Source organism: Excalfactoria chinensis, chromosome Z, assembly GCF_039878825.1.
Source record: "Excalfactoria chinensis isolate bCotChi1 chromosome Z, bCotChi1.hap2, whole genome shotgun sequence".
Classification (NCBI taxonomy): domain Eukaryota; kingdom Metazoa; phylum Chordata; class Aves; order Galliformes; family Phasianidae; genus Excalfactoria; species Excalfactoria chinensis.
Genome location: NC_092857.1, coordinates 54411191 through 54427854, shown reverse-complemented (window position 1 = coordinate 54427854; position 16664 = coordinate 54411191). Strand labels below are relative to the sequence as shown.

Sequence of the window (16664 nt, the reverse complement as noted above, 5' to 3'; positions counted from 1 at the left end):
CAGTCTTCAGAGAGAAATACAGTAACAGTCACGAGGAAATCTAGAAGAAAATACAGTCTCACTTAACAGTGCTGCTCCAGACTACACTTGTTTATAACATTGGCCAAGGCAATTAAATCCTTTTCACTTTCGTCATCAGGTGGATTGCTAATTGCTATATGCATAGTCCTCTAGGAACAATGGAAAACTCTTAGTCATTGTCTTATTAAAACATCTTCCACTCCATATTAATTTAAATCCCAAAGAATAAAATAGATGCATCTTATTCTTTAACAAATCAAGGGCAAATAAAGGCAGAATGAGATCAAATGCACTTAGTTCGAAATTAGAAATTGTATCTTCTGAATTTAAATTTGTACAAAATAAACAAGATCAGTAGGCAAGAGCCTAGACTTCAGTCTTTTGATCCACATACATTAAACAAAAGCATTTTCACTATTTTAAATTTCTTCTAGATAGAAAAAGTTACCCAGAGTCTGACATTCAATAAATGTGAGCTGTTAGTGAGCTTGGCATAACCTCATGAGAGGTTGGACTGGAAAAGATCTCAACTGATCACATGGTACCTCTTGACCCATGAAGGGACTGCTCTCCTACTCATCCCTTTGAGGTGTTCTGCACAGAAAATGGGATTCAGCAAACCCAGAGGCCCTGACTGCCATCTTAGGAGTACGTGCAAATAGTTCTTTGTTATTTGAATGAGGATTAGGAACAGCTAGTTTAGAAAGTCAAAGCAGTAATTAAATTCATTTACCTGTCCTTCACCTTATCAGACATACAGTGCTTATACTGTAAACCATTCTTCTAATATGTTCATAGAAGTAGCCAGTGATGAAAATTTTGTAATATAGGCAGTCTACCTCAGGGCTTAAATATCCATAAAGGTAGAAAGGTGTTCTTTTTCCTCTTAACTGCAGTAATACTGTGTTGCCCTCAGTTTGTTTTTGTTGATGCATGCCAACAGTTCTTCTCAGCCTATTCTGGGGAAAAATGATCTTCATTCTTTCAGTCATCTTTCCTCATACAGCCTGTTTCCTCAGTGTCAAACCATTCTTTTGGATCCTGCTTTGACCACCTCTTCCAGAAGCTGGTTTCCCAAACTTGTAGTGTTTCAGCTGATACTCACTAATATTGAGCAGAAATATTATGTAATATGTTTTACAGGAGATAGTCTTGTTATAGTCCCCATACATTTCTTTTCCTTTTCTTGGAACAGCGTGTTGTTTTTCCCTCAGATATATTTACAATCCATGCTAATTTGTGTAATCTTTAGCACAAAATTAATGCCAGCTCCATCATTCCCCACATTGTACTTCTGACACAGGTTACGAATTCCTAAGGCATGGCTTTGTACATACCATTATCAAATTGCAGCATGGATCCTATATGCATTTCTCTAATTTGTCAAGACCGTTCTAAATTTTGATTCCACTTTCCAAGATGGGAAAATCTTCTGCATTTTTAACAAGCTAATAGATTTCTGTCATCCATTTCATTATTGAGAGCATATAAATTATCTTTGTCTCAAGGCATGGAACATCACTCAGTAAAAGCTTTTAGTTATATAAAAGCTTTGTCATCACTCCAGCCCAGGATGCTTTGGTGCAGTGTGCTCTCATGGTGTTTGCCCACAAGCTGTGTACAGCAGTAGTGCTGGGTACTCTCTGACCCACTCCTTTGTCCATAATTTGCAGCAGAGTGGCACGAAAATGCAAATGGAAAATGAAAATGACCAAATAAAAAGCAATTCCACAGAGAGCAAAAGAGAAGCAGCATCATTTGTCTTACCTAATAGTTGTATCCCTGCACAGAAGCCACAAATTCCTTTGCTCATGTAAAGATTTGAGGTTTGTCTCAAAATGGAAGAACATTTTAAAAGATATTACGTTTACACAGAGAAGTGAAACTCTTTGAAAGGTTTCCACTGTCCCCTGAAGATACAGAAATGAGATAAAAGGTAAACACTAGCAACTACCAACAGCAGCAAGCATAAATTATTCATAATTTACCCTAATTCATTCTATTTATTGTGTGAAATGTTTTTTTAAGAGAAAAACAGAATAAATAGATTTCTGGTTATCTCCATAGGTAATCTACCCATCCTGTTAATCTTTGTCCAGTAATTTGAGGGCAAGAAAGTTCTATAAACTCTAAGGGGAAGGATGAGAGTATAAAAGAAAAATAACTTGTTTTAGAGTCCTAACAAGTGCATTGTTTTACAATGACAAAGCATCTCGAATGCAGAAATTACAGATTTTTTTCTGACCATCAAAGAATTTGTGGATGAATATTGTGACTTTAAAGCACATAGAAATAGGAACTGAGAGGTTAATCTTAAACTACCCACTGTTGGGCAGTTTATATGATGAATCCTAACACATCAGTTGGTCTTTATGAATTCCTAAAGCTATTCACTTCTCCTTTTCCATATAGTGTGTGAAATTATCTTATAGAGAGGAAAAAAAAAACCCAAAAAACATTAATATCTTGTATTCACATATGCACTATCTACACTCTGTATCTTTGATAAGGCTGCAACAAATAAATTAGTTGTTTCAAACAGAAGAAAATGTGGTGTTCAGTTGTCTTTGCACAGTTCCTGCTGGAAATGATGTTCCAAGAACAGGCACCTGCAGCTCCTGATTGGCTTCTGCTTTTTCAACTGCTTTCATCTGAGTTCACAGCTATGCTAAGCTTCTGTGAAAGCAGAGTAAAAAGGTACTGGGAAAAAAATAAAAGGGGAAAAAAAAAATGTTTCTTCAAGTAATGATGCTTTTCTCATTCATTTCAAATAGTTTGAATCAGATTTGTGAAAAATAAGTATAATTTTCCTGTTCTCTTCAAGAAAATTTTGCATTGCTGGTTGGCTAGTAGGAAGAAACTACGTTTTAGAAAAAAGACCAGAGCCAATAGCTATCTTGTTTTTCTCAACTAGAGGTCAGTAGCTCACTATGCCTCCAATGCTAAGGAGATCTAAACCAAATTTGACCTTTTTTTAATCGCATTCCAAATGTGATTTATAAATTACGTGGCATGCTGTAGGTAACTCAAGGCCAAATGTAGTGTCAAATGGCATTTTACAGGCTGATTTCTGAAATGAAAGACCATAAGAAAATAACCTAAAGGAGTCTAGCAAGCTGCATATTGTCAGTTATTATTAGCTAGGAGACATGCAATTAACCGCAGGTAGACAGTTTCTCCTGTGCAAATGGCCACTGGATTTCTGGACAAATTGAAGAACTACTTATAAGCTATGTGTTTTGTATATCTAGTTAATTGCCATAGCAACAGAAGGCAGAAACATACGTTTAAGTGAAAAGTTAGATTGTCAGATGGAAAATCTTTCTGCTAGACAATGCTAATGTCTTATCTTTCTGATGTTTAATTATTATAATACTTGATTTACGCTGATAGATCCAGTTCATACATATAGCCCACATCAATGTCATTGTTAAACATAATTTTTTATGTTACTGTTTAAGTGATTGCTGCAAAAGGGAAACCACAAAATACTATTAGAGACCTTATGTCCCCCTGACAAATGCTGAAGGGACTGGGAGTAATAGTAGGAGGCTATGCTTTTCTTGATTCCAATTGCTGACTGGGACCTGGGTAGAAGGAGGGGAATTTATCAGTGAAATAAATGGCTGCATGGATAGTGTCACACACAGGTTTTGGAGTTCTGTGATCTTGGATGCATCTTCAGCATCAGTAGCCTAGATGAACTGCCTCTATACCAGAGCATGGAGTCTGGGAAATAAGCAGAAGATGGAAGCCACAGTGCAATTAGGAAACTATGACTTAATTCCTATCACAGAAACATGGTGGGATGAAACGTACAACTGGAATTCTACAATCAAATGCTAAAAGCTTTTTACAAGAGACAGGTGGTGCAGGAGAGGCATTGCCCTCTAAGTGACCTCCGTCAGAGGTTCATCTTGGCTGGTGCTCTTCAGAATCTTAATTGGTGACCTGGATAGTGGCATTGAGGGTACCCTCAGCAAGCCTGCTGATGACATAGTGACATTGAGCTGAATGGTTGATATAATGGAAGGAATGCAACTCAAGGACACCAGGACAAGCTTGAAAAGTGGGCCAGCAAGAACATACGAACATCAGCAAGGCCAAGTGCAAGGCTTAGGGCAATCCCTGTGTACTAACTGGGAGGAGCACTCATTGAGAGCAGAGCTGTGGAGAAGGACTTGAGTATTCTGGTGGATAGAATTTTGATGTGATGCAATAGTGTGCATCTGCAGCCAAGAAGGCCAACTGTATCCTGGGCTGCATCAAAAGAGGGGTGGCAGCAGGATGAGGACTGAGATTGTCCCCCCTCTACTCTGTCCTTGTGAAGTCCCATCTGGAGTACTGCATCCAGGGCCCCCAGCTCAAAAAAGGTGTGGTTCTGTTGAAGTGGATTCCAGAGGAGAACACAAAGATGATCAGAGAGCTGGAATGCCTCACCTAAGAAGAAAGACTGAGGGAGTTGAGTTTGTTCAGTCTGGAGAAGAGAAGGCTCCAGAAAGACCTCACAGTGTTTAAAGAGAGTTTATAGACAGGAGAGAGACTGACTTTTTACATGGGCTGATAGTGACAGGACAAAGGGAAATGGTTTTAGACTAAAGGAGGACATGGAGGATTAGGCGTTCAGAGTAAATTCTTCCCACAGAGGGTGGTGAGGAACTGTCACAGGCTGCCTGGAGTTATGAATGCTCCATCCCTGGAGGTGTTCAAGGCCAGGTCGGGTGGGGCCCTGGGCAGCCTCATCTAGTCAGTGGTGTTCCTGCCAACAGCAGTGGGTTTGCAACTAGATGATCCTTTGGGTCCTCTCCAATACAATCTTTCTATAATTCTAAAATAATATGATGATTATTATTTAGTATTCCCGTTTAAAATAATATCTTAACTTTATACTAACTTTTTTTAAAATTTCTCTGTAAAAAGTCTCTGTTTTACTTGAAATTTTTCATCAGTTAGATTTCATTGGACTTAATCTGATACCATGTAAAAGGAGAGCAGAAATTTTATTTACAACATAGGATCTGCACTTCATCTTTTCGGTGTGGTGTGGATAGTGTGTTGTGCTTTCCTGCTATTTTGCCTGAAGGAACTTGACTGATGATAAGGCTGCACAAGCCAAAACAGCCCTGTTGAGTATAAACAACATACATCAATATATTGACCCTGTGTAACATCAGGGCAAAGTTTCAACACTGTGTCTTGCCTCCCAGGGTCCCATTGCTTGTTTGTCTGACTTTTTCAAGCCCTCAACCTAGGTTCTCCACTGATTTAAATTACAGGTGGTTCCTATTGCCCTCAGCTGAGCTAAAGTGAATTTCTGTAAACATTTCTGAAGGGCAGTTGTTCTTCAGAATATTTCTTTTCTTGCTTGGCTTTCAACTTTCTGTCATAAACCACTTACAAACTGTGTGCGATGGAGTAAATTCCCATTCCAGGGACATGAGGTGATATATCAAGTAGAAAAATAGCAAGAATATGTTAATACACTTTACAAATTTAGAAGCTTTACTTGTCTGGTATCTATTCAGAATATGAGGAAATAATAAATATCACACTATACATCATTTTATTCATAGAAATTTTATTTGTAGAGTCATAGAATTGTTTGAGTTGGAAGAGACCCTTAAAGGCCATCTTGTTCAACTCTGCTGCAGTGAACAGGGACACCACCCACTAGATCACACCACCCAGGGTCCTATCCAGCCTGACTTTGAACATCTCCAGGGACAGTACATCACCATCTCTCTGGGCTGCCTGTGCCAGTGCCTCACCATCCTTATTGTAAAAAACTTCTTTATATCCCCTCTAAATATTTCCTCTTTTAGTTTGAAACCATTTCCCCTTGTCCTGTAACAATTCCTGATTTCTGTCCCCTTCTTTCTTATAACCCCTTCAAATACTGAAAGGTCTCTGTCAGGTCTTCCTGTAGCATTCCCAGCTCTCTCAGCCTGTTCTCAAAGAGGAGGTGTTCCATCCCTTGGATTATTTTGGGGGCCCATGTGTGGACACAGTCCTGCAGGTCAGTGTCTCTTCTGTACTGAGGACTTCACATCTGGACTCAGTACTCCAGGTGAGGTCTCACCAGTGGTGAGTAGGAGGAGCAAGATCTGATCTTCTGATTATGCTTCTTTTGATACGGCCGAGGTACAGTTGGTTTTCTGGGATGTGATGGCATACCTCTGGCTCATGCCCAGCTTGCAATCCACCAGTACTCCCACATCCTTTTCAGCAGCACTATTCTCTGTCTCTACATTGCCCAGTTCGTACTGATAGTTAGAGTTGCCACATCCCAAGTATAAGACTTTGCACTTGTCTTTGTTGAACCGTATGAGGCTCACGTGGGCCCACTGCTCAGCCTTCTAGGTTTCTCTGGATGGTATCTTGTCCCCTGGGTGTGTTGACCATACCACACAGCATGGTGTCATCCACAAATCTGCTGACAGTGCACTCAAACCCACTGTCAGTATCACTGATAAAGATATTTAAATGTATTAGTCCCAGCACTGACCCCTGAGGTACACCATTTATCACTAATCTCCATCTGGACATTGTGCTGTTGGCCACTGTCATAAAAAGCCACTAGGTTGGTCAGGCAGGAATTGTCCCTTGTAAAGCTATGCTGGTTGTTTGGGATCACCTTCTTGTCTTCCATGGGCCTTAGTGTAGCTTCCAGCAGGATCTGCTCCATCATCTTCCCCAGCACAAAGGTGAGGCTGGCAAAGAGACTTTCTGAATACCAACTGAAAAGGAAGAGTGTTGTTTTCTTTACATCACTACATAAGCACAAGTGTATGAACATGTCTGTTTCAACACTTATCCATTTATATTTAAAAAGCCTGCCCAGTCTTTTATAGTGAAAAGCATCTTCCAGTTGTGAATTGTTCTAAAGTACAACAAAATGCCTATAAACAGCAGCTCTCTTTCTGCTAAGAAATCTGAACATCTTTCACCATCTTTGACCTAATGTCATTCACTTGTAGCTTTGTAGCTTTTCATGGTGAAAAGAAATATGCCACCAAGCAAGAGCAAAAATTTCCAACACAAGTAAATGGATTGTTCAGATCTGCAAATTTCACTCTTGCTTGAACAAGTATTTTTCAATGAATGACAATAAAGAAATAATATGTTTCTGAAAGAAGGGAACATAACTATCAAAAATATTTTTCATTCAGCTTTCTTTTATACTTGAAATGAATAGTTCCCTTTATTTGTCATACTTATGAGATGTAATGCGCTGAAGCGGAGTCCTAGGGGAAGCTGGATCTAATCACTCTTTTTAAATAGTCTGCCTCTAGTATGATATTCAGGTTGGACATTAGGAAATACTGTATCTCAGAAAGAGTGGTCAGGCAGTCGAATGGGCTGCCCAAGGAGGGTGGTGGAGTCGCTGGTCCTGGAGGTAATCAAGGAATGTTTAGATGTTTTATTGAGGGACATGGTTTAGTGAGAGAACTATTGGTGATGATAGTTGGACTGGATGATCTCATAGATCTTTTCCAACTTTGGCGATTCTGTGATTCTATGATTTTATGACCAAGATTACCTGCTCCAAAAACCTATATACTCTGGACAAAAAAAAATATGGTTACCTTCAAAAGACAGTACAGTGACTTCATCATCTCAGATTTGGACGTTAAAGTCTCAGCTCTTTGCCATTATCCCAAATAGCAGGAACCAAGAATGTTATGGCCAATGCAGACTTTCCATGTAGTTTTCATTTCTTTAAGACATGAGATCCAGAAGTATTCTCTATGGAGAATCAGGCTCCCTGAATTTTCATATATCTGAGGTATCCACTGGCACGATGCAGCAAACAATTCTACCTTCTGCCCCCACCTGTTAATTAGTCCTGTGGATGTGCTCTGAAACCTGCTTTTAAGCTCTGCATGTACAGCAATCATTGGTTATAATAAAATTCAATTTTCCCAAGCTATTCTTCCTTAGATAGTTATTCTAAATTATCTTGTCATAAAACATACAGCAGCTCCCTTTTTAAAATATGAATCAATTTAGATTGTCATAATTTGGATATGTTGCTTACGGCATAAAACGCTTAGTTCTAATGAAAAATCTCAGTGAGTATTTAAAGGCAAGACAACCAAATAGCTTGTTTGACACAGCTATATTCAGGACTTGTTTTTATTTCAGAAATCTTTTTTCTTTATTTTTCTTTTTTTTTCCTTTTTTTTTTCCTCTTTTTCTTTCTTTTTTTTTTTTTTTTTCTGCAGAGAATATCATTATGCACGTATTTTCTACAGTTGTGTTCTTTTTTTGCAAACTGGTCATAAATTATCATACATAAAGGCACACTATCACACATTTTCTACTTTCTTATTTTAAAATCAGTTGTAAAATACTGAGATACAGAGGAGCTATGTATGTATGTGGGGAATATGTACGTGTAAAATTGCTGAAGCTTCTGAGTAAAAGTTTTAGTAACTTACACCCTTTAAGTATGCAGCTTGACATAAACAGATATTCCCAGTATAAAAATAAAAACTAGGAGTTTTGATCCGCTTTTACATACTCAGGTACCTGGTGACTTAGGAGCTGCCCTGTTGTGTAAAACTGAAGACCTGCCCATACCAGGGAGCAAGCATCCTCCAGCAGATGTCTGGAGAAGAAAAAAATCAAAGGGCCTTCCCTGCTGCATCTTCCCAGTTTCCTGCACTCTTCTACCTGCATGTTTTGTAGTCCTTGGCTGATCCTACCTCTAGCTGTTTATCTCACTTTACTAATACCTAAATATTGTGAGAAGGAGCACCACAATTTAATTAAATGGTGTGTGAAGCAGCATGACCGTTAGGTGGCTCATTCATTTCATTCTACAGGGACAGTGCAGTGTTGTCCGTGATTGATCTCTGTGCCATTTATGATGTCATAGACATCTGTCATACCTCCTCTTTTCTTCCAAGTTTCTTGACTCTGTTAGTGAGCTTAAGCTGAGGTTAAATGAAGAATGAAAAATTCTGTAGTAAATTATCTATCCCTGGAGGTTTTCAAGAAAAGAGTAGATGTGGCACTATGGGGCATGGTTTAATGGGCACAGTGACAATGGGTTGATGGTTGAACTTAATGAGCTTGGTGTTCTTTTCCAACCTGAATGATTCTATGATTCTAAATTTGCCCCTGGTCTACAGTAACACATCTAGTATATGTGCTCATGGAATGTTATATTTCATGCTGGTCACATTTGGGGATGTTCACAAAGCTCCCCTCACTATTTGATAGATCTGTTTCCCTAAAATCCTTGTTCTGATTTAGCAGTTCTAATTTCCTGAGACTGTATCTTGAGTTTTGAAGGACAGTAAATTTTACATTTGCATAAATTTGTATCTGAAACAGATGAGTTCAATTTCAGGCACTAAGAACACTGTGTGTGAGTTTACATACACTTTTCCAGCCCTAAAGAAAACGGTATAATCTGACTCTTTCATCTGTATTTGTTGCTTAGTTTGCATCAGATATTTTCGCTTACTTTGCACAGATGCATGTGGGTATGGATAGTGAGGTTCTTCTGGTAAACTAGACTAATTTTGTTCTAAGCTTTAGCCAGAATGCTCTTTCTGAGATGTCTTCCACAGGAAAAAATGAAATAGAGAATAAAAGAATTTTCCAATAGCTCTGCAGCAAGAATTTTTTTGTGGCTGCGCATTGCTTATCATCTGAATTGGTAAAAAATACCAACAGATAAATTGCATGCATGTGCAAGAAATCAAAGGGACAAATCTTTTACTTTTAAGCTTTCTTTGCTGCAGATTGTACCTTGCTAATTTTAATGAGTTTGTTTCCTTTTATTATATGCTGTTTTGACACAAGTGATACTCAAATTCAGATGAAATCTTAGCTATAGCTAATTCGTGTAATCAAGACCAGACTATACTTGGACAACAAACAACTTCTCCTGACAAAAATGCTTCTTTTTTTTCCTTAAAGTCACATCATTGTGTTTCTGTGGCCAGTCTGTCTGCAGTTTTATCTGTTTATCTTAACTGCTGGGAGCTTGAATGCTCCCATCTCTGTATGCTGAGGTTACAGGCAAGGAGGGAAATATATCACTTGTGAAAGAGCGTCATTTGTGGAGCGTATATGTTTTCTTGAAAATGCCAAACTGATAGCACTTGAGAGAAGCTTAAGGACTAAAATAGTAGTTTAGCCTCTTCTGAATTCAACCTCTGACGTTTCTCCTAAGAACTTCAAAGAAGTTTTTCATTCTGCACTAATTCCATCACATAGGCACTTGTTCTGGAGGTTCATACTCCTTTTGTGCTTGATGCAAATGGAAATAACTCATTTGAAGTCAAAACGACATCAAATACTGGTTTTGTAAATGAAAAGACATTTGAAGACATTGAAGATTACCCATATAAACTGAAAAGATCTCAGGAGGGTAATCTGACCATTTTGCTGAAAAAGAAATGCTATGTCCTTTGAATTTGAATCATGACTCTCAGGAGAAAAAAATCAGCATTGTTCTAACACAGACCAGAGTTTTGGAACTCACTGATGTTGGACATAATCATTGGACTAACACATGTCATTGGAAATAATGTCTTTACATGCATTAGGCTGTGTTAAGATATTTTTAATTGAATCACAAACTGCTTACCGATGCTATTAATGCTTATGGTAACATTTTTAAATGGAATATGATAGTGTCCTTTATAGTCACTAACTTTATCACAGCTTATGCAATGGCATCCAAGCTGCATTGGTAAGTATCCTTCTAATGCTACTTCATCCAAAGCAGTAACAAAATCTCCCAGGATTAACTTGGCGTGATACAAATGCCAAGTAAAAAGGCAGTTAATTTTAAAATGTTAATGGTGATGTGAACTGTGGGCTGAATCTGCACCATGGAATCCTCAGGTCTTAGCCAAGCATGCAGGTTCAGAACCCATACAGACCCTGAATCACATCTGTAGGGTCCTTTCTCTGGCTTCACAGATTTCAGGGTTTTTCTGTCTCTTTGCCTCTGCTGTGTGGAGTTTCAGGCTCTTCACTCAATTCATCACTTCCTTTTGGATCCCATTGATTTCAGTTCTTGACGTTGCATTTCGGTTTCAGGTATCCAATGTTATAATAAGACATTGCTCCCTTCTGTCTGATAAGTAACACTGTGTAGACCTTCATTAAGGAGGAATGCCATTTTGCCCTATGACTGGTCCAGTATTTGTCAGATGTCTTATAAACCCTATTCCAAGGAGTACCTTGATATACAAAACAGTGTGCATGGAAGGATAGTCGTTCTTGAACCCAGGAGGTGTCAGGCATGAAGGCATACCTCTCTTGGCACTTTCCGGACTCAGTCATTGCCTAGTGCTCATGCTTGGCTATCCAGGCACCAACCTTTTTGCTGCTTGTCTTCCAGGTTTTCCAAGGCAATTTTGACAATGACACACACCGGAAGAACGTCATTGACCCTCCGATCTACGCCCGGCACATCCGCATCATCCCGTGGTCATGGTACGGCCGGATCACCCTGCGGTCAGAGCTGCTGGGCTGCACGGAGGAGGACTGAGGTGGGGTTCCCCTGGGCATCACAGTCCTCAGTACACCTACCAGTCCCTTTGTAGAAGAAACTGTGCAAAGCCTGTAGGAAGCTGAGTGGGTTTTTCATGACCAAGTGCTCATTTTATGGTAGGCCGCTAACTGTCTTTCGCAAGGAGGTCTAAGCCTGCCCGTTAAATGCTCCAATCCGATTTTGTCCTTGAAATATGTTAGTGTTGTCTCTTTTGCTGTGGCATTATCTTTCTAGCTCTTCTTTAATTTGTTCACACTAGTTGAAATGTGTTAGGGAAAAACAGCAGCATCCTTTTTACAAGGGAAGAGAAAGAGCACGACAAAGCTCATTTGCAGCTTCAGTAACATTAGGCTGACGAGTTCTCCATAAATCATACTGTCATCTTACTTGCAAAAAGTGATACTGCAGCTTTTAGCAATAAGTTTACTTGGGGATGACTGCATTATAGTAATTGTGCCTATCAAACACTGTCACTATTTATGACATATATTTTGGAAAATACTTTGTGGTACCATAAAATACAGTACCTGTGATATTACAAGCTACCTTTCATTATTCTTATCTAAACAGCAGAGTCCATTCACCTAAAGTGTTTTCCTAGCTAGCCCCATTTTCCTTCTCAATTTTGCATGTTACAGACATAACCTTCATTCTTTCTGTTCAGTATCACTGTTATTTTCTTCGAAAGACCTGTCTGTATATGGAACAAAATTTGCTGTCAGTACATTATGAAGTTAATGAATTTGCCAAAGTATATTAATTCTGCTTGAATGGTGTTTTTGCAAGGAGGTTGAGGTGAGATTGGGGGTACTTGTGGTTCCTTGTCCTCAGTACATGCAAAGGTAAAGGCATGGTGCACAACATAAACCCTGAACTCATTGCATGACTTACCCAGGAGTGAAAAGCCCTAGATGGAGCTGTCCACCTGACTTCTTCCTTCAGAAACCTCCTGAATTTCTTCAAGGGGACACATATGAAGGAATGAGGTGCCATGAAGCACACGGAAAGAATGACCTTGTTGCTGCTGGGAAATCCTCTTGCTAGGCTTTTCTAATGGCACCAGTCATTTTCTTTCTTGCAAGCATGGAGGCAAGAGGTGTTGTAGGTGCTCACCAGACTTGGGCACTTGGTTCCCTCTGCTTGCAGCTGTCTCTTTGCTGAGCATGCCACTGAGCCACGAGGAGGCTGATCTTCTTCATGCTTCAACTACAGAAATGCTTCATATATACTATACTGTTTTGGGAAGTATGGCCAGCTAGGCCCCTAAGACCCAAAAAAAATCAAACAATGATGGGACTTGAAAAATGCTAGGAGTACAGTTAGTCATTGGACAGCAGTGCAGATCCCAGTGGGTGAAGGGTGGAGGGTATTGCTGTGCATTATAGGAAATTATAGGAAACAAGACAGGTCAGTAGACTTGGCAGCATGACTAGGATAGCTGAGCAGCATGAGTGAGAGAAGGGCTTGGAAAAGGGCATTGCAGTGATGGCTGTGTTGCTTGTTTGATGGGCAGTAGCCTCACCCCCAGTGATGGATATAAATATACCAACCTTGGGAAGCACTCGGAGCTTCCTAGGCACAAGGTGCTCCATGATGATGTAGTACCAGAACCTTTAAGACCTTGGGACAAGGAGTTAGGGGATGCTGTATTTGCTACCTGAAAAAATGGCACATGGGATCACACTGTTAACTTCATAACATGCTGATGGCAAAATATAAATTACTTATATATATACACAGCTGCATGTTTTAGTAAATATCACTGAACTTACTTTCAGTCACTGTTACGTTCTCGCTGAAACCAAAATGCTGAAGTATGAGCCTGAGTCCTGCTTCCCTGATAAATGCCCCGTTGGCCCACAGTCTGCAAAGGGCAAAGTTTGCTTTGGAAACAAAACGGTTTGGATTTCAAAACCTGCATTTAATCACACATTCTCCACCACAGAGAAAATATATAATCCATTTAACTGTGAAAGACCCTAGATTAGCAGCCAGGAATTTTACTTGCAAGAATTGGGGATATATAGGTGGCGGTTTTCGGATAGCGTCACTTAAACTGTCACATTTTAACAAACAGAACACCCTGCCTCTATAAAATGACTTAATCCTTAAACTGTATTTATACAAGTATTTATTTTATAAGGCTTAGACATATAAAGACTTCTACAGGAAGGTCTTATAAGGGTGAAAGTATGTGTAAGAAATGTTGAGGTCCTGTGCAACACTGCTAAGTTCGTTCTTTATTTTTTACTTTGTGCTACATAACAAAAGCCACTAGACTGTTAATGTCTTGTCTGTAACTGTGTTAACAGCATTCCTTAATGATGTATATATGAAGTGGTCTTCAAGCATAACGAGCGATTTTAAAGAGAAAGTCAATCATGGGGATAATTCTAAACTGCAAAAAAAAAAAATGTATTCTTCAGCTAACTACTGTTTGTCAATGTTTTGCACCTCGGACTCTTCATTGAAAAGTATAAATAAATAAGCAACAACAACAAAAAAAACATATTTTAAGGACACACAGTATTTAAAAATGTCTAAAACCATTTTTCAGTTCTAAGATAGCAACTGACATTGTATTTATTTATAGAATGGAAGAATAGCCATCTGTCTAAAAATGGGAGGCATTTCTGCAAATTGGAGTCCCTAGTTCATCAAATATTTTTAGTTTTGATTTGAAGTATTTATTCCCAAGTGATTATTTTCTTCCTGTTTTGTGACTTATGGTATGGAATTAACTTCTGTTAGTAATCTGATCGTTACCCATTTATCTGCATATAAAAGTAGTGTTGTAATGATACCTAAAATAGTCACTTTATTTTGCTTTAACTTGAGTAATTTCATTCTTTTACTCTGTGTTAGCTTCCATCTGCCAGCAGCTTTCATGACCTGAAAACAAAGCTCCTTACTTTATAATAACATGCTCTGATAATTTATAAACAAATCATATAGGTGATGCCCCTACACTTTCAGCAGTGCGCTGTGGCTTTATTACTGAAATTATTCCTTAGCTGCCAAAAACTTTCTTTAAATGGTATTGAGCAGCCATAAAACCAAACTGTATTCCTACTGTTACTTCATACTGAAATTATTCTTGATACCAAGTGTGGTCCAGTATTATGGTTTTCCCCTTTATTTTACAATTTCTGCATGAAAACCACTGACAGGAGGGACAAGTGATAAACAACTAACACAGCCGTACTTACCCAGTGAAAGCAATTGGCATACCAAAAAGGAAGCACATAAAGCATAAGTCCCTTTAAGAGGGATGGAAAAACACTTTGAAAGGATCCTTTGGTATTAATTGTGACAATGACATTGAACAAGAGTGAAAGTACACTCTTAATTAAATTTCACTCGGAACCAGCTAAGTAGGCACCGTTCTGCAGCTCTGCATACTGTGTTTTTAGCCTGGGAAAACAAGCACTGGTGCCAGGCTCAGCTTTATCTGTGTGAAGGGCTTATCATGCTACCTGGCTGTGGTCTCCAGGTTGACTTTCTCTTTCAGAATGGCTGCATACAAATACATGTGGGTTTTGAAGACTAAGGATACTAAATGAGTGTATCTTTGCTATACAACAAATATGATCTATAATATTCAGTGCTGGCTTCTGATGTGTCAGTAAGTACAGAAGTGTCTTGGACACAAAGACCTTTGCAACCTTTCAAGCTGTGTAATATTCAAATGGTTTTGTATATACTTAAATCATGTAGGATGATGTAAAACCAGTATGACCTTGTCTAGTCTTCAAACTTAACAATAAAACTTTTGAAAAATGAGGCCATTTCTGAAGCACTTATGTTGTAGTACCTTGAATAGATACAACTTATCTCAGCCAGACCTGCAGCAAATGCAGAGCAGAGATATGAGGTGGCATTTTCCTGGATTCCTTCATGGGGTCTTTGAGGTAAGTAAGTTTGTTTCTGTCAAAATGAGCCCTGGTTCTGCACTCCCTTCAATGTGTTCCCTTTGTTCTTCCAGATAAAAAAACCAAGGTTTCGGTGAGGCTAAAAACATTTTTGTATGTTAGTGCTGTCTGAATAAGCACCAGAAATATAAACAGACAATTTCATTTCCTTCAAGTCAGATTTCTTAGGCTATGTATCAGTCCTTATCCTCTCTTCTCCACTCCTGCATAGGCAAATTAATTTCTGCAAAGATAAATGAGCTGCTATGAGACTTTCAACCAAGATGGCCTTGCAGGGCCAGTGCTTGCTCACAGCCACGCTTCTCCTTCTCATCCTTGCTTTGCTGCCAGCCTGCCAGGGCAGAACTGCCCATATTATAGATGTCCAACAGCAGCTCTGCTGCAGTGCCTAGGAAAGGACCTAGACAGTCATACCTGACAGACAAAGCAATGTTTGAATGGAAATGTTTTCAAAACTCAGGAAATTTAGTCTTTTTATTTCCTTTGATGGGAGGTGAAAGTGGCACACAGAATAGCTATTCACTCCCAATTTCAAGCACTGAGACTTTTTAAATATTTTAAAGGTAGGTAGAACGGCATATTTTCAAGATTGTGAGAGGTAGTATCAGTGGTTTACTCCTTAGTCTGCCAGATTAAGTTCACAGATATACAGTCCCATTTCGTCTTCCGTCCTTCAACCAAAAGTAGTCTCCATCCGTGAGTACGCACTAACAGCAGTTACTCTGTCTGCCAAATGTGCAATCTGAACACTTAACAGTGTAATATATTTCAGAAATTATGTTGTGAATTTCTTCTGATTGCCTATCCCTACCAGTCTTATAAGGGAGAAGAATATAATGTTGCACATAAAGAGAGAGTGTCTTGTGGTGAATGGTGGCTGAATATTAGTGTTTTAGTTACAAATGACTGACAACATACATCTTGAGTCTTCCTGAATTTTAATTATAAATTGCAATTCTTTCATGAAACGGGGGGCCTATGCTTGATGAAATGAGAAGCGATTTTTCCTCTCATTCTTCATAATACAGTTCCCCAGAAACTTTAATAAAGACAATGAGGGAAAATAATGAATAATTCTCTTCAGAATGGCAACTATTTATCAGTGTCCATCCTACCATACCTGTTGCTAATGAGCTCAAGGGATTAACATGCATCCTAATGCTTATACTGTTATGAAATATCTAGTCCCT

The 16664-nt window shown here is 38.9% G+C and overlaps 1 protein-coding gene across 2 annotated transcripts in view; it reads left to right on the top strand.

The window, feature by feature from the left end:
• EDIL3 (EGF like repeats and discoidin domains 3) overlaps positions 1–15325 on the top strand; it is a 262282-nt gene extending 246957 nt beyond the window's left edge. For both annotated transcript variants that reach the window (XM_072359069.1, XM_072359070.1), the window contains one exon: positions 11390–15325. In XM_072359069.1, the coding sequence (XP_072215170.1) occupies positions 11390–11539 (150 nt within the window). In that variant the 3' untranslated portion in view covers positions 11540–15325. The remainder of the gene's footprint in view (positions 1–11389) is intronic.
• The last annotated feature ends 1339 nt before the right edge of the window (positions 15326–16664 follow it).